A 26974-nucleotide genomic window follows, 5' to 3' on the forward strand; every position below is an offset into this window, starting at 1 on the left:
AGGGGCAAAGCCCCAGACAGAGGCTTTCAAGGTGGATATTCCTTCCTACTCCGGCTTGTCTCAACCCTAATTCAAAAGCCAGAAAGCTCCATGTACTCTAGAGGCCCCCTTGCTGACTAGAGCTGCTGTTCTGCACTTCGGAAGACTCTCAAACCCTGGCACACTGGGTAACTTTCCCTATGACTGGCACAAAAGAAAAGCTTTACTTCAAGAGGCTTCATCTGCTTGTGTAAGACTCCAATCCACAGAGACAGACTGGAAGGAAGAGATGGAGAAAAACGACCATAAGTTAGCCATCAACAAAGGGGAGAAAGAAAATGTCTGATTCTAAGTTTGATAAACACTTGCACCCAGAGATTCCAACAAGGAAATAATGTACAAAATTGACTGGGCCCACGAAGCCTCCTTCTCAACACTCGTTCTCCAGAAGAGGGACCCCGTGGGTCACTGCCAGCTGGCCCTCTCCCCTCCTGTGTCTCCCTAGTGTCCTCTGGGGCTCTGCTTGGCCCCATCTTAAACCTAAAGGCTAAGTGTGGAGGCCCACACTCCCAAGGACAGGAGTGAGCCTGGTTTTCATCTGCGTATCCCTGAAGCCTGGCCCACCGAGGGCATTTCTCCCTGGGAAACAACCCACCATCACAGGAATCCAGATCCCCAGCAAGCTGCCGGAGGGCAGCTGTGGTGACTGTTGTATCTGGGCATCCCCAGCCCCAAACAGCACCTGACCGGTGGTAGGTCTTAACAAATGCTCAAACTGGGCATTTAATCAACTATATGGATTCAGGCCGATGTAAATGTCAGGGTTGGAGGGGTACATACATTTCATGCAAATTCCATGACTCTATAAACACCAAGTGTTTCTGACTCTCAGCTGAACAGGAACGTCCTGGCCTTTTTAGTCCATTTTCACCAGGGAGCAAACTGTAATGGCCACAGCTTCTTTCTAAGCTGCACTTATTTGCAATGAGGGATGATGACCACTACATTAGGATATACAGGCCTCGTCTGGTGGCCATTCTTGATGAACTTCTCCCAAGAGCCCTCAAAAGAAGCTGGCCAAACTCCCCGCAAGGCCCAATACAGACCTCTGCTTCTGAACTGGAGTTTGGAAAGGAGGATGCTGAGACATCAGGGACCCTTCCCCAATTTCACGGGCCTCAGAGGCATCGGCATTAGCCTCTGGCCAGGCTGACCCCCAAGTCTCACAATCATTAAAAGAGAGGGGCACTAAGGCAGAGAACGTGGTGAGAGCAAGGCTGGCTGTCCCTTGCCCTGCCAATTAGCTATCTAAGCCCACAGTTCTTTCTAAATTGGTCGCAGGATGGACACGGTGGAAGAACATGAGATTTGGGGCCAGAAGACCAGGCGCCAAGCCCAGGCCCTGCCTCTTACTACCCATAAGACCAAAGGACAAGTCTTTTTCCCCTGCTGGGTATCGTTCTCAAGGGCAGAGGACAAGCCTGAATGGGATGACCTCCAAATCCTGCTGTGATCCTAGGAAACCTTCTGCTTTGCTCCATCTTCTATGTTGTTAAAATCTTTACAGAACAAAGGTGTAAGAGTTAAGAAAATGCATTAAAAAGAGAGGAAATAGTAAAAATAAATTTGAACAAATTAAAATGTGCTTTCATTGTTAACTTGAACTTCCACTGACCACGTGATTCTGATTTATAGAGAAATGGGTGTGATGTCCTAGACAAACAAACAGGGCTCTCCTGAGCTCCCTGACTGAAAACCGTCCTAGAAATACTCAGGCCAAAGTGCACAAGAAATAACCATACAGCCAAGTACCCTTCTCATCTCGTATGAGACCCTCCTGGCACATTAATGAATGAAACCCAAAAGTGAATCGGCAGTAATGGCAATTTGAGGAAACTGAAGCACAAAGTTCTTAGAATGGCTCTTCCTGTAGAACAAAGAAAAGAATAAACCCAACTCCCAGACACTCCCTCTAAGTCATTGAGGCTCATAAGAAGAAACACAAAGCTCTCCTTGTTAAAATGGTGACATAACTAGTAATGACATTCAACATAATACTAGCCCAGTCCAGAAAGATAAAAACACCACTCATGAGTGTCACAGGCTGCAGAGGGGGAAGGGGGTCTAAGAAATAAAATGGATCAGTGAGGAAAGGCACGCAAAGGAAGATGGAGACACATTTTCCCCAAAAGACTCCTAACTAATGAACTATAAAAATCAAGTGCCAGCGGGTGTTATCTGTGATTTACGCTTGTTAAGAGTCAAGGCTGGCTTTAAACCCTCTTGTATTTATCATGTCACATTCTCAATGTCCCAACTGCAGCCATCATTTTCCATAATGTTTAAAAGGCACTCAAAGGCAGCAGTGAAGGGATTAGTTATTAACATGCAACGCTTAAAGGGGTACCTTTCAAAAGCAATGTTTCTAGTCTCCAGGCTGGTATTGATGACTGGAGATGTGAGGCGTCTCTCCACCTCCCTCCCTTTGGGTTTCATGGAATCCAGCGTCAAGCGTTCCATTTCTTGAGAGAGATCAAAATGTTCCGTTGTGACAACTTTGTCATCATGGTTAACTTCCATCAGCTCCGCCCAGCTATCTGTTAACATGCAACAGAAGGAGAACCAAGTGTGATGAAAGAGGGGAAGAGAAAGAAGAAGACCCTGCTAGATGTGGAGTCGTTATCCCTCAAATTATTCCTCCCAGATCCTACTTCACCAAGTGAGGCCAATCGGTTTTAAACGACCCAAACTCTCTTCGACTGGCTTCTCCTCATGCCCAACAAGCTTCTGGACCACCTCGGAATCACAGAATCATGGGGCCTTGCTGATGAAATATATGAAATAAATGTAGATGTCCAATCCCCTTGTTTTATTTACAAAAGAGGAAATTCCCTTTAAAAAAAGCATGTTTAGGGGTGGCTGGGTGGCACAGTGAATAGAGCACTGGCCCTGGAGTCAGGAGGACCTGAGTTCAAATCCAGCCTCATAAACTTAACACAAAACTAGCCGTGACCTTGGGCAAGTCACTTCACCCCAATTGCCCTACCTTCCTTTCTCCAAAAAGAAAAAAAAAAGCATGCTTGCAATCTAATCTTGAAAAAGATGTTTAAAATCAAGTAACTTCCTACAGCTCTGGATTATCTTTGGTGGATTGGAGATTATTTGAGCCAGCCATACCAGGCACTAAGCTAAGGCTGAGAGGGGAGACAAAGAAGCCCTGGAGTTTACATTCTGGTTACACACATCAACATAACAAAACAAGGTAAGAAATAAGTAATGAGTTTGAAATATTATTGTTTGGGTTTCTTATGTGGTGTCAATGAGAGATGTAACCATAACCATGGCAACAACCAAACTTACATGCATTCAGATAAACTTCAACATTCATTTGGAAGCAGTTTCTAAGGTTGAAATCAATGTATTCGGTGAATACTAGAAATACTGAATGACTCACCCTCTCCCTTAAAAATAAAACTTCGTCTTCCTCTGATCCAGCTCATGTTTTCAAAGCCCAATAACGTGATGTCCACACGTAGTTTGGCCCCACTTTTCCAAATGCGACAGACGTCATTGGGACATATCCTAGAAACCAATGGCACTGCAAAAGAAAATATGTGCAACTAATAAAACCCACCAGGGACAAATGTAAAAAACCTAAATGCCAATAACTCTCATTTTAATAACAAAGGTGGGACAGGGAAGAGGAATCTAGGGCTAGTTCCAGTCACGTTTAGCCTTCTGGGAAAGACCAACCCATTTATTAAGTTCCTACTGTGTACGAGGATACAAACAGTAAAACAAGTCCTTGCAGCCAAGGATCTGATGTGTATGTGTGCACGTGCGCGCACACACATTTGAGGGAGGAATAGAGGGTTAAAAAAGGCCTCAGCAGGAGCAATCACCCAAGCAAAATTTTAAGGAAGCTGAGGATTCCGAGAAGAGGCCAGGAAGAAGAGGCACATCCAAGACTTCATAGATAAGGAAACTGAGGCAAACAGAGGTTTAATGACTTGCCCAGGGTCATACAGCCAGTTAAGTGTCTGAGGATGGATGTAAACTCAGGTCTTCCTGGCTCCCAGCCCAGTGTGGCATCCATGCACCCCCTGCTGGGGCCTCTAAGCAGGCCAATCTGCCTGGACCATAGAGTGTGTGAGGAGGAGAAGCATATTATGTATGTCTGGAAAGGCAGGCTAGCACCAGACTGCACAGGGCACTAAGTACCAAAGGACACATGTGAATGAGGAGAGCTGTGTCCTCTTGCCTCCCAAGGCTGAGCTAACTGTCCCTGCTTCAGGGAGCTTACAATCAGTGACACTCATACCGCCTATCCCAATCACATTTCCCGACTTGCTACAGCCAGGATACGAGATGACTCCATCCATCTTGCCCTAAAAACGCCCTGGCCCATCCACCTACAGCCAGCCCAAACCTTCCTGCAATGCCCACTGTATCAGACATTAAAGGTTTCTTATCAAATCTGCTGCCAGAGGTAGACCAAGTTTCCTCAAATCATTGTGCCTGATTACTCACATTGTAAAAGTTATATTTGCTTTGCAAATACATGTGGTGCAGAGTCCTGTGACTAGCTTACAAGTCATTCCTACTGGAGGAGACAGAAAGGCTAACAGATCAGAGAATCAAGCTGGGGAGTGAGCAGATCATCAGAATTCTGCGCAGAAATAAAGCATCTCTGAATGGCAATTCTATCACATTTATAAAAGCTTTTTTTATTCATGAGAAAGCATGATTTGCTTTACAAAAATGTGCCTTACAAATATCTTGGAGAACCAAGTTTATCCTGGCACTCAGCAATTTCTTCCCTAGCTGCAGCAATAAGTTTCAGAGACTGGGGCTGAAGGTTTAATAAAACAGTGAAAAATTCAAACCATCTGGCTACTTACCCCAACTCGTGAATTCCCATTTCATCTGAACATAAAAATCAGGTGCCTGGAAGGGACAAACAAAAATACCAAATTCACTATGCTGAGAATTACCAAACAAATATTAGTGTAATAATTATTAGTCATTACAGAAAATAAATGAGGCCAGCACAATTCCCAGATCCTAGATAAATCCACAAAATCCTACAAATAAAGAATGTGAAAACTTGTAAAAATAGAAACCTCATTTATCACAGTTTTAATAAAAACTATTACACATCTAGGAGTGAACTTTGAGATATGTTACTTTCACAAAGACAATGAAATAACAGTGTACCATCATTACCATGAAAGCCTTAACAAAAACGTGTCCCAACGAAACAAGATGGATTTTCCTGAGTGCCAGGAAGGTCCCACCTTGGGAACCAGACGTGCTGCATGATGCAAGGTCCAGCCCAGGGCATGGTTTCCAGTTTGGAAAGGGCCTCCACGACCATCTGTGCCAAACCAGAGTCAGAAGTACCCATCCCCAGCCTGGGATCACAGAGCCTTGGTTTCGAGAACCCCCACTGTGGGTGCCTGACCCTCTAAGGCCGCTTATTCCATTTCTGGCCACTACACGACCCACACTGGCCTCTCCCCCATCTCCCCTCCCCTTGCTCCCAGGTTTTGCTGATTCCACTTCCACACATCGGCCCATCCAGTAGACAGCTCTCAGATCCCGGGAGTCGTTTCTTCCCCACGCTCACCATCCCGAATTCTTGCACCTGATCCTCCTAGAGGCAGACTCCCAGCCCTTTTCCAACCCGGCTGCCTTCTCCAGACACTCCCTGTTTCATCAACTGTGATGCCCAGAACCGAGCCCCAAGCATCCTAGTAAAGGCCATGTGCCACAGTGAAAGAGCACAAGTTCTGGAAGCCAAGACAGGACCTGAATTCTAGCCCTGGGCCTGTTACTTACACACCTCACCTGGGCCAATGTTTTACTTCTCCATACCTCAACTTCTTTTTGTGAAAAATGAGAGGGATGGACTAGATCAGAGGTCCCACAAGGCAGCCCCAACCAGGGTGAAATGTAATTGGGAAGTATTTAACAACAATACAAAAATACAATAAAAAAATAGATAATGTGATGTTTTAACTAAATCAACACACACCTAACAGGGATGTTTATTATGTAATACATAATTATTATCAGGTACAGATTAGCAGCCCCCATTTCTCTTTGAGTCTGCACCCCTGGCTCAGATGATCTCTAAATATACAAGCCTATGATTAACAACTGATCAACTATGACAGCAAAAAGGCCTGTGATAAAATATTGCATGAATTCCTGGGGAAAAAAAAGCATTCTTCCTCAAGATAATAAAAAGCCTGATGACCAAAGCCAACAGTACATGCAACAAAGAAACACTGAATGCATTCCCAGTAAAAAACACAGGTGCAAACCTGGGGCACTCACCCTAGGTAACACAGTAGATATTGAGTACTGGGCCTGGAATCACGAAGACCCGAGTTCAAATTCTGCCTCAGACACTTGATAGCTACGTGACCACCCTGGATTTCCTCATCTATACAATGGGTATAATAATAGCACCTACCTTCCAAGGTTGTAGTGAGGATAGAATGAGATAATATTTGTAAAGCACTTAGAGAGTACCTGGTACTTAGTCAGCTCTATATAAATGCTAGTCATTGTTTTATTATTAATAATATCATTATTAAGGTGGCCAGGTGGCTCAGCGAGTAAGAGCACCGGCTCCAGTGTCGGGATGACCTGGGGATCGAATCCAGGCTCAGATACTCAGCACCACACCCAGAAATAACGGGGCGTGTAACCTTGAGCAAGTTACTTAACCCCAATTGCTTTTAAAAATAATAATATTATTATTATTATCAAAAATGGTAGTAATCACAGGAAGACAGGAAGAAGAAAATAACACAGAAAATGGAAATCAAATACCACTTTACTGATGATAGAAAATGTTTCCCTAGAATAGCAATTCTTAAAACGTAAAGCTCAGGATTCCTTTATACTGTTAAAAATGACTGAGGACCCCCAAAGAGCTTTTGTTTATGTGGGTTATATCTATCAGTACTGACCATATGAGAAATTGAAACTGATGTTTTTTAAAATATTTTAACTTATTTTAAAATAACAATAAAAAAATCATTTCTTGCTAACATATAATATTTTTATGAGAAATAAAACTCAATTTCTAAAATGGAACAAAATTCAGTGAGAAGGGTAGCCTGATTTCTGTTTTTGCAGACAGCAGGGTGCTCAGAAATGATCTGGCATTTGATCTGCTGTGACATGTTGTTGTGGATGAACAAAATCCAGCCTCACCCAGAAACACACTGGAAAAGGAGGAGGATTAGATCCTGGCATCACTACAGAAAAATGGACCTCCTGAACGGATCCCGCCAACCACACCTGGAGAAATGTGGCCCTAGAAAATCAGTCTCAACAAAAACGGAGGAAACCACGAGTCTGCTGGCTAAGCTAACAGCACAGAGAATCTAGAAAAAACAAGTGTAAAGCATTCAAGGGTAAACGGTGGAAGGACAGTAATCCCTTTACCACATGTGATGAAGTCACTCTGTTGGTACAGTGCCTAACGAGCTGGAAAGACCCGAGTTCAAATTCAGACTCTGACAGACTGTCCAGGTAGTGCAGTGAGTCACATGACCTATGGGGCCACCAGAAGGGGCCTTTTGGACTGCAGAGTTTCTGAGCCAAGAAGGAGCTCCCTAGATGGATGAAACCAGTGGCCAGGCTCGTCCCGCAAGCTCTGACACAGCCCAACTCCTGGGTCACCGTGGTTCATGTACCTCGAGGATCTTCTGGAGCAGCTCGGGAACGCCTTCCAGTGCCATCGACGTGTTGTGGTAATCACGATGCTGAAGAATGGTGTATACCATCTCAGGGTCGCCAGTACTCACTGCCTCATGTAAAACTGAAATCCCCAAAGAACAAAGTCCATGAAAAGGCCAACGAAGGGTAATGCCACATGCTACCTTGCAGATCTGTGATTTCACTGGTGTGGGCTCTCTTCACCAATGCAGACTGCACCCCCTCTGCAACTCGCCAGACTCTGTGGCCGATCTGGTAAGGAAGCTCTGTGCACTTGTCCCCAGACACCAACTCTACAGCCTGGCACAGGGCCCACTCTGCCAGGGTACAACTTTCAGCCCCACACCCTGGACAAGGCCTCAGAGAATGCTGACCCCAACAGCCTCTAAGGCCTGTCTTATCAGAACAGGCTCTTCTCCAGAGAGAGAAGCCAGCGGCCAAGGCTATCACTAGGGACAACCTCACTCGGCCAAGCAGGAAGAGCGAAGTTGTGGGGCCGCCTTCCTTCCTCAGATGTACCCCGGCCTAAACCAACAAACTGCTTCTGCCATCAGAGTTCCTTTTCTGGGGGGGTGGCTACAACGGTGTGATCACATAACTAAAATGTAATGGACCCCAAGGTTTTCACATTGGTGAATAATATGCCTCAGGAATGGCCTCCTGTCACCTGTCACTTCTGCTCCACCTGGTCCTTCCGTGGGGATTTCCTACACAGCTTCCAGAGTGCCTGCCATGCCACACGCCGCCCTGATGGCAGCTGCCCTTGTCAACACGACAAGCCTCCCTCCTGGGGGAGCCGGAGGCCAAGGACCAGAATGGGGAGCCCTGGGCTGAGCCTCCCCTCCCCTTCTCCTCTCATCTCAAGAGAAGAAAAGCCATGTCCTCCCAACAAAACTGATTCATGCACAAAGAACCTGAAATGAAGCCTTTTTAAAAAAAATGGACACTTGCCTGTCCATCCCTGGCGGTTTTCTTTTGTGACATCTGCTTTATGTCGGAGCAAGACTCTAGCAGACTCCAAGTGTCCCAAGGAAACAGCGAGGTGCAGTAAGGTCCGGCCTCGGGGATCCAAGGCTTCCACATTCTGTTAAGTAACAGAAGTACTGTAAATAACCCTGGTGAACAGGCTCCTGAGAAGCCCAGGCCGAAGCCAAGGAGCAGCCTCGAACCCACGACCACACAATCACCAGGCAGAAGTGCCATCACCTGCCCCGACACAGCCTAGGGGACAGAGCAGGGAGGACCAGATCACAATCAGACTGAAAGCAGAGGAGACAATTCAGTAGGAATCCGAAGGCTTGTGGGCCAGCTGGCCTTTCATCAAACCTCGAAGCGCCAGTGCCCAAACCGCCGAAGCAGATCAATGGGCCCTTGGGACCAGCAGTGACTTGGGAGGTGCAGGTGGGAGGAGATTTACACAGCCATGAAATATGGGCACCTGGGCTCCCTTCATTCCCAGCCTCCAGACTGGCTACAGGACACAACACACTGCACTTTCCCTCATTCTCTCCCTCGCCCCTCCTCTCAGCTCTGGGTTCAGAGAGGGTGGACATGGGATCAGGATGGAAACCTCAGACTTATCTCCTCCAATGACTTCATTTTACAGAGCAGGAAATGGGCCCAGAGTGGTCACTAGGCCACTCTGTAAAATGAGGTCACCGGAAAAGGGGGCAGCAGAGGGGGGGAGGCCAGCCATTTCTCCCATGTCTCTCCCTAATCCAGAGCCACGTCTCCTGGCTCCCTCTCAGGGAGACTGTGCACCTTCAGATAGATCAAACTAGGACAGTACCTGAAACCAAGATAAGGAAAAGTATGGGCTCACCGAGGGTGCGCAGGCCCTCGGAGGCCTTCCAGCCCAGCACTCTCGGCTGACGGTCCAGGAAACGGAAGTACAGGGTCGTTATGGGACTCGGCCAAGGCCAGACTGATAGTGCCCCTTGGGTGCTGGGCTTGAACCTAAGTTCACTGACTCCAGAATCAGAAGTCTTTCCACTGTGCCACACCATTACTAGTCTAAACAATGATAATAATTAACATTTATATAGAACCTACTGGGCACTGTGTTAAGTGCTTCACAAAAAGTCTCTCATTTGATCCTCACAACAACTCTAGTGGGTGATAATATTATTATTGCCACTTTACAAATGAAGAAAAGAAATGTGAAGCAGCTTGCCTAGAATCACACAGCTAATGAGTGCCTGAGGCCCAGAGCTCTGTCCACCTCAACCATCTAGCTGCCTTAAGGAGATGACTCTGGGGGTAAAACAAGTTGGAGTGCACAGAAAGAAGGAAAAGCCAACTAGACATCAGCAGCTACAGTAAAGGAGAGGTTAAACGCCTCGGCCATGGCTCTGACCAGGGGACAAAGGCAGAGAACCTATGGACAAGGAACAGATAGCCCTTCCTAATCATGCCCACCACAGCTCCCTGTCAGAGGGGAGAGCACCAGACCAGGGCCTGAAGCTCCGCTCCCTTACAACACCCCTCTGAAGCAGGTAAGCAGCCTCACAGGGTTAATGGTCAAGCCCAGTGTGAACACCAGCTCTGTACTCCTCTCTCCCCCACCTCATCAATCTACAAGCCCCACAATCTCTAGGCCACCAGTTCCTTCCTCCCCACTCCAGAACACCCTGCCTCCCCATATATGAAGGGCTACCATTTCTGCTTGACTGCAGAAATCAGTAATGGGTACAAAGTGAGAAGGAGGCAGTCCAGGCTTGATGTGGGCTGGGGAGAAACGTCCTGAAGCAAAGTGGCCATCCCAGGAGGTACAGTCATGTCTTCCCCAGGGGCCAGTGACTCCGGGCAGGCCCTCCCAATGCCGACACGGTTATTCACCCCAGACTCCTTAGTGATAATCTCCTTAACAGGCCTCTTCTCCCTCCAATCTGTCCTCTCAACACTATAGCTACATCTCTCTCCTAAAGTCCAACTCTTACCTGCTGCTTTGACACTACCCAGACTTGTCACAGGCTTTTCTGTCTCAAAGCGTTTGTTCAAACTCTTCTAACATCTTTTGCCCTTATTTCAGTCCAATCCTAATGGTAGTTCAAGGCTCAACTCAAACATTACCTCTACAAAGTCACCCCAACCCTTCCCAGCTAGAAGTAATCTCTCACATTCTAATAAGAAAATCATAAAAAGGACCTACAGTGGGGGGGGGGGGGCATCTACTTTTGTACTGAAGACAGCCCCAGAAAAGAAGACAGTGAAAAGTCCACCAGCAAGATTAACTTAGCTACAGGTTAAAAGAAGATCCTTGTCCAGGAACCAACACACAGACGTACTTCGGGAGGGACTGCCTCTCCTCCAGCTCATCCGTCCCACTACAGACTTAACTGGAGCCCAAAGGAAGGGTTACCCAAGAGGCAGGAAGGCTCACGAGCCCTCCTAGGAGAGACAAAAGCATTGATCATTGGGAACCACTGGCAGGGCTCCTCAGAGGCTTGCCCAAAGATCTCCATGAATACATAACCTATCTATGTAATAGCGAGAGTGTTACAGAGGATGAAGAGGGTGGAGATATTCTAAATCTACATGATGGAATATTGTGCTATAAGACATGAAGAATAAGGGGCAGCTAGGTGGTGCAGTGAATAGAGCACACCGGCCCTGGAGTCAGGAAGGAGGACCTGAGTTCAAATCCAGCCCCAGACACTTAACACAAAAACTAGCCATGTGACCTTGGGCAAGTCACTTAACTCCCCTTCTCCCCTCTGCCTTCTCCCCTTCCAAAAAGAAATGAAAAGCAGGATGCTCTCTGAGAAACCCAGAAAGGCTTACATGAACCGACGCAAAGTGACACATACTGTGTTCAAAGTAACAGCAACACTGTAAGATGACCAGCTGTGAAGGACTCCACTACTCTCAGAAACACAATGATCCAAGACAAGGATCCTGTCGGAAGGACTTAGGACAGAAAATGCTGTCCATCCCCAAAGAACTGATGGCGTCTGAATACAAACGGAAACATTCTTTTTTTTTACTCTATTTTTCTTGAGGTGGTTTTTTTTTGTCTGTTTTCTTTCACAACATGACTAATATAGAAATATGTTTTGCATGATTACACATGTATAACCTATTTCGAATTGCTTGCCTTCTCAAAGAGGGGGGTGGGGAAGGGAGAGAATTTAGAACTCAAAAGTTTTAAAAATGGATGTTAAAATTTGTTTTTACATGTAACTGGGGGAAAATAAAAAAATTCTAAATCTACAAAGAATTCAAATTAAACTCACACACACACACACACAGACAGATGAGAGGAATGTATTAAATGCCCAAGGGAAGAATCTATTTCCAGCTCTGCTTCTGCCTCCCATCTCACTCTCTTTGATCAGCTGGCCATCCTTATTACCCATATATACCCATGAGTAGATACAGCCAATTTGGAATAATGAGGCTATGCTAAGGAAGGCATTAGAGTTTCCATTTTCACTTCCCATAGGAAAAGGCCTCAGTTCACATTTCATTATGGCTAACAGACAAGTTCAGGGGCTGCCCTCCCACACACACACACATCACCTCTGGGCACAAGAGAGTCCCCTATTTAAGCTTAAATTCATCCCTCTGGGACAGAAACCTCAGAGTTCAGACTAGATGGGCTTCACCCAGGCAGCTACATCAGTCTTCCAGATTGGTCATTTCAGCGTTAGACTTGCAAAAAGAGCGTTTCTCTTCCTAAAGAAACTGGAAGGTCAAATAAATTGAACTTTGCAGTTCTCATGTGGCCAATCATATTATTTTGGCTAACTAGCCTGTTCTTGGTCTCAAATTCTTCTCTGGCCTTTGATTTTTCCCTTCTTACGTGATGACCCCCCAAGCAGGTCTGTGGTCATTGGACTACACAGATCTTCACAGCCTCTACTGGTTTCCTTTGGGGGTCCAAAAACAGCACAAAGTGCTTCTCTTCTTCAGGGCAAAGGCCTCTGGAATTTTTGCTGTTCAAAACTCTTCATGACCCCGTTTGGAGTTTTCTTGGCAGAGATACTAGAGTGGTTTGCTCTCCAATTCATTTTACAGATGAGGAAGCTGAGGTAAACAGGGTGAAGTGACTTGCCCAAGGTCACACAGTTAGCAAGTGTCTGAGACTGGATTTGAACCCAGGAAGATGAGTCTTCCTGATTCCAAGCCCAGCATTCTCTCACCCAAACAGACCAACCGAAACCAGCTAAAAGTGAAGTCAGAGGAAGCAAAAACGTTGCTGGTTGTGGCTATAAAACAAAGCTACTCTGCCAACAGCTATCTGGGAAGAGAAGATCAATTTCCATGGGTTTCCATAAAAGCCAACCCAGTCCACACAAGAGCTAAGTGCCGCAGGAGGCCACTTCTCATTCACCATAAGCTCTTAGCACAGACCAGAAAACAAATGGCTCCCATTGTGGCAACTGAGTTTCAAGGCTCCATGGAGAGCTGAGGACGGTCAAGGCAGATGCCGCCAAATGCTGAGTGCTTCACATAGTTTCACTCTTGGCCTTAAGTTATTCTCTGGAAACATGGCCAAGATTTCTGGGTTCAAGTTGGTGCACAGAAATTCAGAAATGTGTTTATCCCCCCTTCAGTGCGATAAGCCTTTACTTTTTCTGTGTTGTTCCTGGAACAAAGTAAAACCCTTTCAGTCATCACCACATTTGGGGATATTTCCAGGAGCAAAGGAAAGGGAAGCAGGGACTCTGACAAGCAAGAAGTTAAAATCGGACGTCCGGTCTTAGTGTGAGGCTGACAGAAATCTGCCTTCCAAAGTAACCTGTCCTTCTAAGCGAAAACCCAGCGAGCCCCAAGCACAAAACACGGAGGAAGCTCTTATTACATTTCATAAGGCTTTTTCTTCCCAGGCAAGATCCATTTGGGCTCTCCAATCCCTAGTCATATGGATTACAGCTGAGACCCAAACCAGCTTCCAGTGCCTTCGAATGTCCACAGGAGGCCACTAACACTGGGGAGATCTATTTCTTTCTTTCTTCCTTCCTCTCCTCCCCCCTCTTCTCTCCCTCCTCGCTCTCTTCTCTCTCTCTCCCCCCTCTCCTCTCCCTCCTCGCTCTCTTCTCTCCTCTCCTCGCTCTCTTCTCTCTCCCCTCTTCTCGCTCTCTTCTCTCTGTCACTCTCTCCTCTTCTCTCCTCTCTCCCTCCCTCTCTCTCTCTCTGTCTCTCTCTCTCAAATAATTTGCTTTTCTCCACTCTCCAGAAGTGGGTCCAAACAGCAAAAGCTGCCACTCTGCTCAGCAATGAAGGATTTCTCTTTATTATAAGCTTTGAGTAAATGGAGGCAAAGGCAGGAACCGAGTCCTGGGAGCACTAGCTTCTGTCCATGAGCTAATGTAATTCAAGAGCAAGCAGCAGCACATCGTGACAAGCACCTGGGTGGTATGCTACTTACTGAGGTATGACCTTGAACAAGACACTTAGAAATCATCGAATGCAGGTGGCGCCATAGTGCCCAGAGTCAGCGCCTGGAGCCAGGAAGACCAGAGTTCAAATCCAGCCTCAGACACTGACCAGGGTCACAGAGCCTGGGCAAATCGCTTCACCTCTGCCTTCCTCAGTTTCCTCAACAGTAAAATAGGGATCCTAACAGCACTCACAGCCCTGGGTAACTGTGAGGATCTAAGGGGATAATGTTTATAAAGCATTTGGCACAGTCTCTGGCATGCAGCACATGCTAAATAAATGTATTTCCTCCCTAGTTCAATTCCTTCCTTTTACAAATTAAGAAATAGTCTCAGACTTGCACAAGATCACACAAGTAAGAAGGGGAGTCAGGATTTGAACCCAGCTCTTCTGACCCCTCAAAATGCGGAAAGTCCACCTCACTGTAACAACTCAACTCACCAGGTCTCGGTGCTAAGGACAGCGCAGAGGTCAGCTCGGCCAACCCTCTCAGTTTACATGAGAGAAGCCAACGGTGGTAAATGCCTTGGCCGAGGCTTCCAGGCTATTAAATCATGATGATTTCTAAAGTCCCTCCCAGCTCTACACAGATGAGGATGAGAGGGAGGACTGCGGGCTCTCCTGAGGGAGGGCTTGGGAGGTTTGCAAAGCCTTTCACATCCATAAGGTCATGGGTTCCTTAGAGATAGCTTGCCCCAGCGTATAGATAAGCAGCCTGAGGCTCACACAGCTAAGCAACGTCCCAGGAGAGATGAGCATGTGTGTTAAGTCCTAGTCTACTAAATGGCACCCCTAGTGGTCTGGGCTCCAGGGGTAGTAAGACCCAGCCACGTCCTTTCACGGAGACAATCTTTGCACAGGTAAAGTTTCAAACTCTAAATTAAGAAACTGACCACCAGCACAGAACAGCTCCAAACGAGCCAATACTGAACCTTAAACTGTGGGCAAAATTAAAGGGGATCCTGGCAAACCCTCATCTTTTGCTGCTTATCTGGACACTCCTGGTGATGGAATAAACCTTCCAAGTCCCTTCTCCACAAGTGGCCACCCAGCCTGGGCTGCAAGACCTCTAAGCAGGAGGATGTCCAAGAGAGCTGGGAAACCTCAAGCCTACATCCACCTCTGCTCTAACTCCTCCCTGCTCCTAGCCCTGTCCTTGGGGGGGGCCAAGACAATTCCCCCTTCGCCCTTCTCCACTGACATCACATTCACCACCATCCCCCCCTTCTCTAGGCCCAGGGTCTCCTCTCTGCCATCTCTGTTGCCCTCTTGGGCAACAAAACTGAAGGAAGAACAACCGGGCAATCCTGGATTCCACTCAACAGAAACGTAGCAAAGGGAAGTGCAAAGACTGACTGCGCTGAAGCCCTAAAGGGTGTTTTCAGCATTGCAGACAGTTTCACCTTACAAAGATTAGTTCACAGGCACGGCTACTGTTCCCTCAATTTATCCCAATCATTGTTTATTTGTCCATAATTGTTTGCACATTATTTCCCCACTGGACTGTGACATGCCCTAGAAAGCAGGACTGCCTTTCACCTCTCTTTGTAGCAAAGACCCTTAGCACAATGCCTGACTTCGAACCAGTACTTAATAAAGGTTGACTGCCTGTGCCAAATGAATTTGCTCAAGGAAAATAATCCATTATAAAATTTGAATTCTGTGACCACATAGATGACTATTTGAAGTCAAGAGACCCCAAGAACTTTTAATGAACAAACTTCATTATACTACTGTCAACAAAAAAGAAAATAAAATGATTTTTCAACTAAACTACATTTTCCATTACAAATTAAGCCCCAGTCTGGGTCTTAAAAAACTATAATGTATCTTAATCCTACTGTTTACCCAAAGTGAACTCTGGGAATATCTTACACCCTTGGGAAGATATCTGGGAAGGCTTACTTTGAAATGACAAGTACTAAAATATATCCAAGTTACAATTTAATTCAATCCCTATTCTATAAGCTCCTGGGCACCCAAGATGGACACAAAGACAAAACAAAAGGAAAATGAAAATGAAAGTCCCCTTTTCTCAGGATCCCGACATTCTCACAGATGAGTGGCCACAGAGTTTAGCAAAGGTTGATCTTAAGACAGGCTGAAAAAGAAAATCCGGCAGGGCACAGAAAAGACTGGTCATTTTATACAACTGTCCTGGGTTCTACCATGTATATGCAAATGCCCATTCAATCTGCTGCTTAAATTCAGAAAAAGAAAATACGACACTGTACAAAGTCAGTTTAAGAGGAAAAGAGTCTCTAAAGGCAGGGGAGCATGAAGAGTCTTAGGAGGGGGCATGAGGACAGTGACCAAAGGAAGAGACAGGCAAAGAGGGAACGGGCAGACATGGCAGACCATGCTTCCCTGACTCCCCCCAAGTAAGCTTTACATCTGGAGCTACTATCTTTGTGCCTGTGCACAAAAGCACAGAGGTGGACACAAACGGTGCACCTCTCTCTCTCTCACACACACACACACACACACACACACACCTTTCATACATACATATACACACACAGCCCTGTTTCTCTCTTTCTGTCCCCTCCCCACACACACACAGAGCCAGAAATAACATGCTGCTGAGAGCTTAACCTAGAAAAGACCCCACTAGCAGAATGTGTACCAACTCCTACCTGAACATTTAAAAAGACACTAACGTTCACCATCATTCAGCCCTAGAAATAAAGCCGAGCCCAAAAGGATGGACTGTGTTGAGCAGGAAATGGAGAGGTGAATGGCCAGTCAGGGGTAGGGTGCCCAGTCAGGACTAGGCTGGCCGGTCCAGGACTAGTGAATCATTTGACAGGAAATGTGTCAAAGCATCTCCTTAGCTGTTCTGCAGGGACTTCATCGCCTAATTAAAAGGGATGAACCTTACAAAGAAATTCAACCAGTCTGGGCAGAGAAGATTCAGGAAAACAAGTACTAACCATTGTTACTGGGGAGGAAAAGGCACCTGGTTTTCAATGGATTTCTGGCTGTTTTGACAGTGGGCTGTCTTAGGAGAACTGCAGTGGACAGATTCCTGGCAAGGGTGAAGGCCCATGCTTGGCACCAACTCTTCACTCAACTGGGTGATGCTTAGCCTGCGGATTTTTTCAGCCAACCAAATGAAAATCATTTGTGCTTCCCCCAAAGCATTTTCCTGACGACCTTAGGGATGCCTTGGAACCACCTAATGTCCTGGCACACTTGCCTCTGACCCAAAGAGTGACCCACACCAATAGTGAGAAACCCCAGCTTTCAGAGGTACTGCTATTTGCCCTACCCTGATCTGAACTGCTCACTCCCAGAATGTCTATGGTGCCAGGCTGGCACTCTACAATTGGCCAACACAATACAACAAAACAATAAACATTCATTAATACTCAATGAAAGACAGCCTGGGACAGTATAAAGAAAACACACTGGGTTCAAACCCAAGCCCCAAGAATGTGGGCTGTGTGAGCATGGGAAAGTCATCCCTGGGGCTCAATTTCCACCCAATTAAAATGAGGATAAATAATACTTCCCTACCTAACATGGGTTATTGTAAATAAAGTGTCAAACAAATACAGTTTATTATCATTTCTCTAAGTATACCAAGCTAGAGACTGAAAGAGACAAGAAGTGAAGAGCCAAATCCTGACCTCAAAACCATCAAACAAGGAGATAAAACAGCCTATTCTGTCGACTCAATGTAAGTGTATTAGAGACAGAACAAAGTCCTCTGTGGAGTGGATTGCGGCAAGCCTGAAGCCTGCTTGGCCTGCTTCCTCACTCCTAAAGCGTGGGGCTTGAAATGAATGAACATTTATGAAGCAGGTACGTTGTCAGCGGTCCCCAAAGGCTTGAGCCACAGCACCCCTGAACTAGAAGGAGCTCGGAGGATGTCTAGTTCAGCCTTCCCTACCAGAAGCCTCCACCGGGAGACCTCCAGGGTCAAGGCTTATCCCCTTTTTGGACAGCACCAAAGTTCAGGTAGATCTTTTCTGTAACAAGTAGCCTTCCAGCTAGAAACCCTCTTTAGGACCCCTCTGAGCCTCCAGGACCCTCTGTGTAAGCCCCCCAGGCTCACAGCCCACAGGTCACCCTGGGCTGCTCCTCTCTCACCTGCTAAATCGAATCTGCTGCCAAGGCCTGTCCATTTCCCCTTTGTAACATCTCTCAAATACAAACACCTGCCTGTCTCTCCTCTGACCCAACCCCCATCCCGGTACTACTGCCGAGGGAGAAGTGGTCTGCCTGCCTCAAGTTTCTCCCCACCTTACCACCGCAATGATCCTAAAGCACGACCACATCACTCCCTACTCAATGAACTCCAGTGGCTCCCAATCGACTTTGGGATCAACACTCAAAGTCCCTGAAGGTCGAAGTCCTTCCTAAGCTTCTCCTCAATCTTGACATTGCCATCTCTGGTCCCCGGCTTCCTCCGAGTCCCAGCTAACTCCCCCCTCCTCCAGGAAGCCTTTCCTATCCTCCCCTAATGCAGGCGCCTTCCCTCCGCTGATGAGCCGATTCCGCCTGTCTACAGTCTGTCTGTCCCGAGTGGCCTCTCCTCCTACATTATGAGCTCATCGCCCGCAGGAGCTGTCCTCTGCCTTTCCTGGATACCGGACCCTGAGCCCGGTGCCCGACGCACCGGACAATGGCTCGCTGACCGGACCTGGCCCAGACGGCCCCCGAGGTCCCTGCCCGCTCCCAATCCCGACACCTCTGCGAAGTCTCTCCCAGAGCACCTGCGGGGGCTGGACAGGAGGCTTCCAGCCCGGCCCCAGGCCCTCCCTGCCCCCCACCAGCTGTGGCCGGGGTCCCCCGCAGCTCTGGGACTCAAGTTTCCCCTCCCAGCCCCGGCCAACGAACTCCGCCTCCTCACCTGACCCGCTGTAGGCTTCGGTCACCCCCGGCATCGATAGGATCGGGGTCCCCTGCAGCTCGACCCCAAACCCACTCCGAGCCTCAGTTTCCCCCCGAGCCCGGCGGCTCACCTGGCCGTTCAGCTCCTTCTCCAACTGCCGGTAGTCATTGTTCCAGACCAGAACGTGCAGGGGGAAGTGGCTGCTGGGGCCGTCACCCCCACAGGACATGCTGAGGCCCCCGCCGGCCCCAAGAGGCCCCGAGCAGCGCAGGGGACGGCGGGCCCGGCCCGACCCTAGGCTCCCTGCTCCGGCCTCCGACCCCCGGCCCTCGGCTCCCGGCCCCCGGCCCCCGGCCTCCAGCCCCCGGCCCTCGGCTCCCCGGTCCGCTCTCCCCAGCCGCCAACCGCCTCCGGCCTCGGCCTCTAGCCGCCCCGCTCGCCTCCGCCCCGACGCCGGCGCGCTCCGCCCGCGACTTCTCCGCCCGAACTGTCCCAAACAGGGAAGGGCTGGGCCAAACCATCCCGGGCCGGCCGGGAGGGGGGAGACCCGACTTGCGGCTGCGCGCACTGGGGGCGCCCGACGATGAGCTTAGGGGGCCCCCAACCCACACCGACGTGGCCGGTCCCCGCCTTAGGACGCTGAGGCCGGAACCCCAAACTCGTCTTCTCTTAAGCCTCCGCACCCCACCCCCGGCCGCGAGCGCCCCTGTTAGTCTCGTCCACAACTCGGGCTTTCCCATTGGCTCTGTATTGGAGGGGGTGGGAGGAGGAAATGGGTAAACCATTCAAGCAACCTTTGGCCCCGCCCCAGCTCTGACGCCCCGGCAGCCATATTGGGCAAGGGCGGATTCTTCTGTGATTGGCTAAGAGCCTCATTGCATACAAACAGGGAAATTTTTAAATTAAAAGGGGAAGTTATTTGTACCACTAGATTAGGGTGGTGGTTGGTTAGCTTCTTACACTAGAAGTCAATTACCAAGCAGTTAATCGATTGATAAACATTTGTTATGCCGTAGGGGATACAACATAATACAAACACAATTCCTGCCCTCAAGGAGTTTATAGTCTTAGGAGGGAGACAATTTGCAAACAAACAAATGAACAGAATAAATAGGAAATCAATGAAAGGATGGAAGCACAGTAATTAAGAGGGGTTGGGAAAGGTTTTCTGTAGACCGTGGACTTTTAGTTGGGATTTAAAGGAAGCCCGGAAAGGCAGGAGGTGGAAACAAGGGGAGAGAGCATTCTGGGCATGGGGGACGGCCAGAGGCCAGTGTCACTGAATCCAAGAGTAGAAGTGAGTAAGTAAAAGTGTGAGAAGATTGGAAAGGGAGGAAGGGGCAGATTGTGAAAGGTTGTGAATGCCAAATAGAGCCTTTTGTGTTAGATCAGGGAGGCAATAGGGAGCCATTGGAGTTTATGCGGGTGAGGGGTGAGGGTGACATGATCAGACTTGTGTTCTAGGAAAATCACTTTGATCAGTGATACAGGATGAGTTAGAGTGGGGAAAGACCTGAGGCACAGCCCTCTGAATCATAGGCTGAAGAGCCCAATCTCCTCTGGTGAAAATCGACTTGTTGTGGTTTAGTCCAGAAGAAATGAAAATTGACTTGTTATGGGGGAGGGGTGGAAATTGACTTGTTTAATCCTGAAAGGGGTAGAAATTGATATATTGTTGTTGTTTAGTCCTGGGGAAGAATGGAAATTGATTTGTTATTATTTAGTCAAGAAGGGATAGAAATTGACTTCTTTTTGTTGTTGTTGTTGTTGTTGGGTGGGGGGAGGGCTGTAGACACTGGCTTCTTGTGGCTTTTTGGTGGTTCTTTAGTCCTGAGGGGATGGAAATTGCCCTATTGTTTAGTCTAGAAGAGAAGGAAATTGACTTTTTGTTGTTTGTTTGGGGCCCTATTTGGGGTTTTCTTGGCAGAGATCCTGGAGGGATTTGCCATTTCCTTCTCTGCCTCATTTTACAGAAGAGGAAACTGAGGCAAACAGGGTTAAGTGACTTGCCCTGGGTCACGCTGCTACTAAGTGTCTGAGGCCAGATTTGAACCATGAAGATGACTACAGGCCAGGCACCCTATCATACACTGTGCCACCTAGCTTCCCCAGAAATTGGCTAACCCAGTACCATAAAATATAAAATGTGGAAGATTCTATGTTTGAACATGGATCTGGAACTCCAAAAATGCCAAGTTTCCATGAATATTTTCCCCTCTTTGGCTTTCCATTACCTCCAATTTGGAGAGCACAGCATTGTTTTTCATCTGGCCTTCTTTGACGGAAAGTTGATCTGAATTAAATTGCAGCTGCTCATCACACTAGCCTGTCTGTGGCTGTTTCCCAGCTGCCCACAATTAACCACGCTATACACTCAGATGTATTCATAAAGCATTCCTTCTGCCTTCCCTGCTTCACTTCTAGACACAACAGCTGGTTGGGGATCCTGATGCAATCCATTCTCCATACAACATATCCAGAAGTCATTATATTTCCCTGAGCAGCTCCTCAATGCTTGGAAACCAACCATAATTACTGACATTTATACAGCCCCTTCAAGCTTGCAAAGCATCCTCTACACATGAACTCACTTGAATCTCGAAACAACCAGATGAAGTGATCAGTTCAAATATTATCCCCATTTCACAGATGAGGAAACTGCCTGAGCCACCTCCCTGACACAGGCAGCCTATGTCAAAGGAAAGATTTGAACTCCATACCTAGCACCTTATTTTGTTATCCATATTACCCCTGGTTAACTTCTCTCCTGGCAAGCACTGTGGGATGAACAATAGTAGTGGATTCCCTTGACAAGAGCCTGGAGAAGGCACACAAGGAGTCTTATTTGAAAGATGTTGAACTTGATTTAGCACAGCAAATACATATATAAAGACCATAGGGAAGAAAATGTCCTAGCATTAAAAATGCATGCAATTGTAAAGGTTAGGTTACACCAAAGTCCTCTTTCAATATGTCCTGGTGGGAGGGATAGAGAAGACCCACACTAGGGGTATCACAAAGTGGTCTGGGCTGCCCCAGGTGGAATTCCCCTCTCTGGAGGTCTTCAAGTGTCCTTACTGGGGGCCATGTAGAGTCAGCCTACCGGTCAGTCAGTCAATAAGCATTTATTAAGCATTTGTTATGTGCCAGGCACTATGTTATGTGCTGGGGATATTAGACAAAGACTGAAATAGTCCTTGACTTTGTGAATTTCTAGTCTATCAATCAATCAATTAATCAATAGACATTTATTAAGTACCTACTGTGTGCCAGCCCTGAAGATACAAAAACAGGCAAAAGGCAGTCCCTGCCCTTCAGGGAGTTTATACTCTACTGAAGGGGTGGCAGTTAGGTGGTGCAGTGCATAAAGCAATGGCCCAGAGGGCCTGAGTTCAAATCCGATCTCACTTACTATCTGTGACCCTGGCTAAATGACTTAACCACTACTTCCAATGAAAGAAGGAAAAAAGAAAAGAATTTAATGGGGGAGACAATTTGAAAAAAATATATACAAAGCAAGTTATGTAAAGGATAAGTAGAAAATTATTGATCCTCTATTTTTTAGAGGATAAATAGGAATAACAGAGGGAAAGCACTAGAATTAAGAGGGGGTAGATTGTTGTTTCGATGCCATGATATGCAAATGAATTAGATTTTAGTGAGGGGGTGCTGTGCAAGGTCACAGGTCTCACTTTCTCTTCTGGAGTCATCTGGGTGTAATCAGAATAACTGGAAATGGCCCTCAAGAGGGCTTAGAAAAGGCTTCCTGTAGAAGGTAGGATTTTAGTCAAGACTCAAAAGAAAGCCAGAGAGATCAGTAGTCAAAGCAGAGGAGGGAGAATGTTTCAGGCATAGGGGACAACCAGAGAAAATGGGGAGACACAACTTGTCAATAATCAATCACTTAGCACTTATCAGGCACTTATATAACCTGACACTGTGCTGCACACTGAAGATATGAAAACAAAACAAAGCAGTCCCTGTCCTCAAGGAGCTTCCTTTCTACTAGGGATATATGACATATGTTATGTAAACATTGGTTGAATGAGTGTAATGGGAATGCAAATTTCGAAGACCTTCCCTGCCCCTACCCTAAGTGCACCTGAAGCCTGGGGTGGGAGGCTTGTTTTTTCAGTAGATACTTTTTGATTGGCCAGTGGGTCAATAAGGTTGTTACATTCTCTGAGCCAGGAGAAGGCTATATAAGCCCTGATGTGAGGCTTTATTTTGGGGGCTCACTTTGAGAAGTGTTCTGTGATTTGATATGGATTCTGGGAAGCCGTTGTCCTGAGCCCCCCCCCCTTTGAAAAAACCCAGATGTTGAAACCCAGATGTTGACTGGGTATGGATGTAATGGCTGGACAGTTTGGAAAGCTGTCTACTTGATCTGTTTCTGTCTTCATAATTCTGCCTGTATACTTTGAAATTCGGGGTGCTGACCTTTTTCCCCTGAACAAGGTAAACGATATATGTCTGACTGATTAAAGTAAGCTTGTTAACCCATTTTGAGTTGCTTTCCTTTATCAAAGCAGATCCAAGAACCTGTGGTGGCAGCAAACCCTGAGGACGCTTGGGGTGCTTGCTGCTACAGGTGGGAGGCTTGTTTTTCAGTAGATACTTCTTGATTGGCCAGTGAGTCAATAAGGTTGTTATATTCTCTGAGCCAGTGTATCAGCAATGCCATATTCACAATGCCTATAGAGATGACAAATATGCTGATATAATTATCCATTACAAAATACGTCATGTTTGCCATATGAGGAAATAAACTAGAAAATTTATTAAGATACCAAAAGACTGAGTCCCAAAACCAGAAAGTGAAAGCCATCAGAGTAGTTATGATATTGGCACAGGTAGATAAAGTAGAAAGCACCCACATTTTCAAGCCTTTAAAACAGAACAGGCTACCTCAGGCAAAGGTCCTCCTCTCGCCACACACAGCAACCACCCAGCGTCCTGGAAGCGCGCTCCCAGCAGCTCCGGCCCCTGGCAGTCCTCAGCAGGAGTCCTTAGCAGAAAGTCCTTAGCAGTCCTAACTCAAAAAGGGCTTCGCGCTGCCACTGCCTCTGCTGCTGCCGCCGTCACCACCACCGCCAGCCACCGCAGGAACACTAGCTTGGCTTCCGCTTCCTCTTGCTCCGCCCCTTCCTGCTACGTCAGCAAGTCCAACAGGGCATGGAAGATCTTTAAATCCCATAACCCTTACAGCCAGGAGAAGGCTATATAAGCCCTGATGTGTAGCTTTGTTTTGGGGGCTCATTTTGAGAAGTGTTCTGTGATTTGATGTGGATTCTGGGAAGCCGTTGTCCTGAGCCCCCTGGCTTTGAAAAAACCCAGATGTTGAAACCCAGATGTTGACTGGGTATGGATGTAATGGTTGGACAGTTTGAAATCTGTCTACTAGATCTGTTTCTGTCTTGATAATTCTGTCTGTGTACTTTGAAGTTTGGGGTGCTGACCTTTTCCCCTGAGCAAGGTAAAAGATATATGTCTGACTGATTAAAGTAAGCTTGTTAACCCATTTTGAGTTGCTTTCCTTTAACAAAGCAGATCTAAGAACCTGTATTGGCAGCAAACCCTGAGGACGCTTGGGGTGCTTGCTGCTACAATGAGCTGTTGGATGTTTAGCTTGGAAAAGAAAAAAACATTCAAGAGATTTTTGTTAAGTTATTTTAAGTCATGTCCAAATCTTCGTGACCCCATTTGGGGTTTTCTTGGCAAAGATACTGGAATGGCTTGCCATTTCCTTCTCTAGCTCATCTGACAGAGGAAACTGAGGCAAACAGGGTGAAGTAACTTGCCCAGAGTCACCCAGCTAGTAAGTGTCCGAAGTCAAATTTGAACTCAGGTCCTACTGACTCCAGGGCTGGCCACTCTATCCACTGCACCACCTACCTGATAGGTGTCTTCAAATATTTGAAAGGAAGAATCAGTTTTGTTTACTTTGGCTCCCTCGAGGGCAGAACCAGAAACCTTGGGTCCACAGCCAAATTTAGCCTTGATATCAAGGAAAACTCACTAAGAATGAGCACTGTCCCCACACAGGATGATCTGCCTCAGAAGCGGTAGCTTCTCGGTCCTCAGAGGTAGCAAAAGGAACCCTTGGTCAGATATGGGTTGAAATGGTTGTTTCCCTGAGGTACCTTCCAGCTCTGAAATGTTGTGATTCTAACTGCAGCATTGACGGCACTGAAAGCCTCTGTCTACTTTCTGCCAACCATGTGTACTAACTATTTCAGTGCTCCAGATCTTGGAGGACAAAGAAGCTGCTTTCAGCTGGCCAAGTATGACTCAGTCGGTGCTGGAAGACTTGAGAACTCTGGAGATGATGAAGCATTCCCTTCTTAGCCATGAAGCAGGAACAACTGATGAATAACAATGACAATAATAATAACTAACATTTATATGACATCTACTACGTGCCAGGCATTGCGCTAAGACAGTACTTTACAATTATTTTCTCATTTGATCTTCACAACAACCTGGGGAGATAGGTACTATTATTATCCACATTTTACAGATGAAGAAACTGAGGCAGGCAGCAGTTCAATGACTTGTGTAGGGTCAGACAGTTAACAAGTATCTGAGGCTAGATTTGAATTCAGGTCTTCCTGACTCCAGGCCCAGGGCTCTAACCACTGTACTCCTTAGCAAGACCTCCTATAGCAGGGGACCCTTAAAAGGAGGAGTGACTCTTCTTTTTGTTTTTTAAAATTTATTTATTTAGGGGAAGCTAGGTGGCACAGTGAATAGAGCACTAGCCCTGGAGCCAGGAGGACCTGAGTTCAAATGCTGCCTCAGACACTTAACATAAAATTAGCCATGTGACCTTGGGCAAGTCACTTAACCCCAACTGCCCTGCCTTTTCCCCTCCAAAAAGCAAAAATAAATAAATAAATTTATTTACTTTTAGTGTACATTTACTTACACAATCCCTTGAGTTCCAAATTTTCTCCCCCTCCCCCCCATCCAATCTGATATAGGTTCTACAAATGCTTTCACATTAAACATTCGTCCAGTTGAAAAGAAGAGTTATAACCAATGGAGTGAACAGCAAGAAAGAAGGAACGAAACCAAACACCAAAGAGAGAGAGCACGTAGTTTGCTTCAGTCTGCATTCAGACTCTGTAGTTCTTTTCTCTGGATATGGATAGCTCTTTCCATCATGGGTCTTTTGGAGTTGTCTCTTATAACCTTGCATTGCTGAGAGAAGTCCAGTCTATCCAAGTTAGTTGTCACAGATACAGTGTGTCTGTAATTGTGTACCATTAACGTTCTGGTTCTGCTCCCCTGACTCAGCACCAGTTTATATAGGTCTCTCCAGGTTGTTATGAAGTCCCTCTGCCCCTCATTCCTTATAGCACAATAGTATTCCATTACATTCATATACCACAACTTGTTCAGCCATTCCCCAATTGATGGGCACCCCCTTGATTTCCAATTCTTTGCCACCACATAAAGAGCTGCTATAAGTATTTTTGTACATATGGGTCCTCCTCCCACTTGTATGACCTCTTTGGGATATGGCCCTAGAAGTGGTATTGCTGGGTCAAAGGCTGTGCACATTTTTATAGCCCTGTGGGCAAAGCTCCAGATTGCTCTCCAGAATGGCTGGATCAGTGGGAGTGCCTCTTCTTTGGTCCGTTTCCTGTGTGGCCAGTAGTACTCCTAAAGGGGTTGCCCTTTCTCCCAGTTTCTCCCAGAAACATCAAACTTTGAGTAAGTGCAACTAAAGAACACGTCTCACCTACGCAGGTGTGAGTCTGTAGTGTTTATTCTTTCCCAGGTACAGGGGACTAAACAGTGATCCTGGGATTGACGTGTCTCCCAGGTAGGTTTGTGGATTTCAAAGGTTTGGAGTTCCTGGGTCCCTACTCAGAACTGACCAGCAGCAGGAGGAGGCTGTGCATCAAAAAAGAAGAAGGAACTCAGTCGCTGGCCTGCTTCACCAGAAGACGCAGACCTGAAGGGAGTTGTTTGGACAGTGCAGAGCCAAGGTGAAATGTGACGATGCCTTTTCAATGGTCCCACAAA

General features: G+C 46.8%; 1 protein-coding gene across 1 annotated transcript in view; it reads right to left on the reverse strand.

Annotated features, from left to right (window-relative positions):
• Nucleotides 1-19255, reverse strand: part of ANKRD13A (ankyrin repeat domain 13A) — a 37561-nt gene extending 18306 nt beyond the window's left edge. Inside the window, exons 1-6 of the mRNA XM_069081737.1 lie at nucleotides 19071-19255; nucleotides 8668-8800; nucleotides 7695-7819; nucleotides 4881-4926; nucleotides 3434-3577; nucleotides 2387-2576 (exon numbers count right to left, since the gene is read on the reverse strand). Coding sequence (XP_068937838.1) covers nucleotides 2387-2576; nucleotides 3434-3577; nucleotides 4881-4926; nucleotides 7695-7819; nucleotides 8668-8800; nucleotides 19071-19169 — 737 coding nt within the window. The 5' untranslated portion in view covers nucleotides 19170-19255. The remainder of the gene's footprint in view (nucleotides 1-2386; nucleotides 2577-3433; nucleotides 3578-4880; nucleotides 4927-7694; nucleotides 7820-8667; nucleotides 8801-19070) is intronic.
• Between the last annotated feature and the right edge of the window lie 7719 nt (nucleotides 19256-26974).

Source organism: Petaurus breviceps, unplaced genomic scaffold, assembly GCF_028583685.1.
Source record: "Petaurus breviceps papuanus isolate PSGF00001 unplaced genomic scaffold, PetGlider_PUasm1.0 99, whole genome shotgun sequence".
Classification (NCBI taxonomy): domain Eukaryota; kingdom Metazoa; phylum Chordata; class Mammalia; order Diprotodontia; family Petauridae; genus Petaurus; species Petaurus breviceps.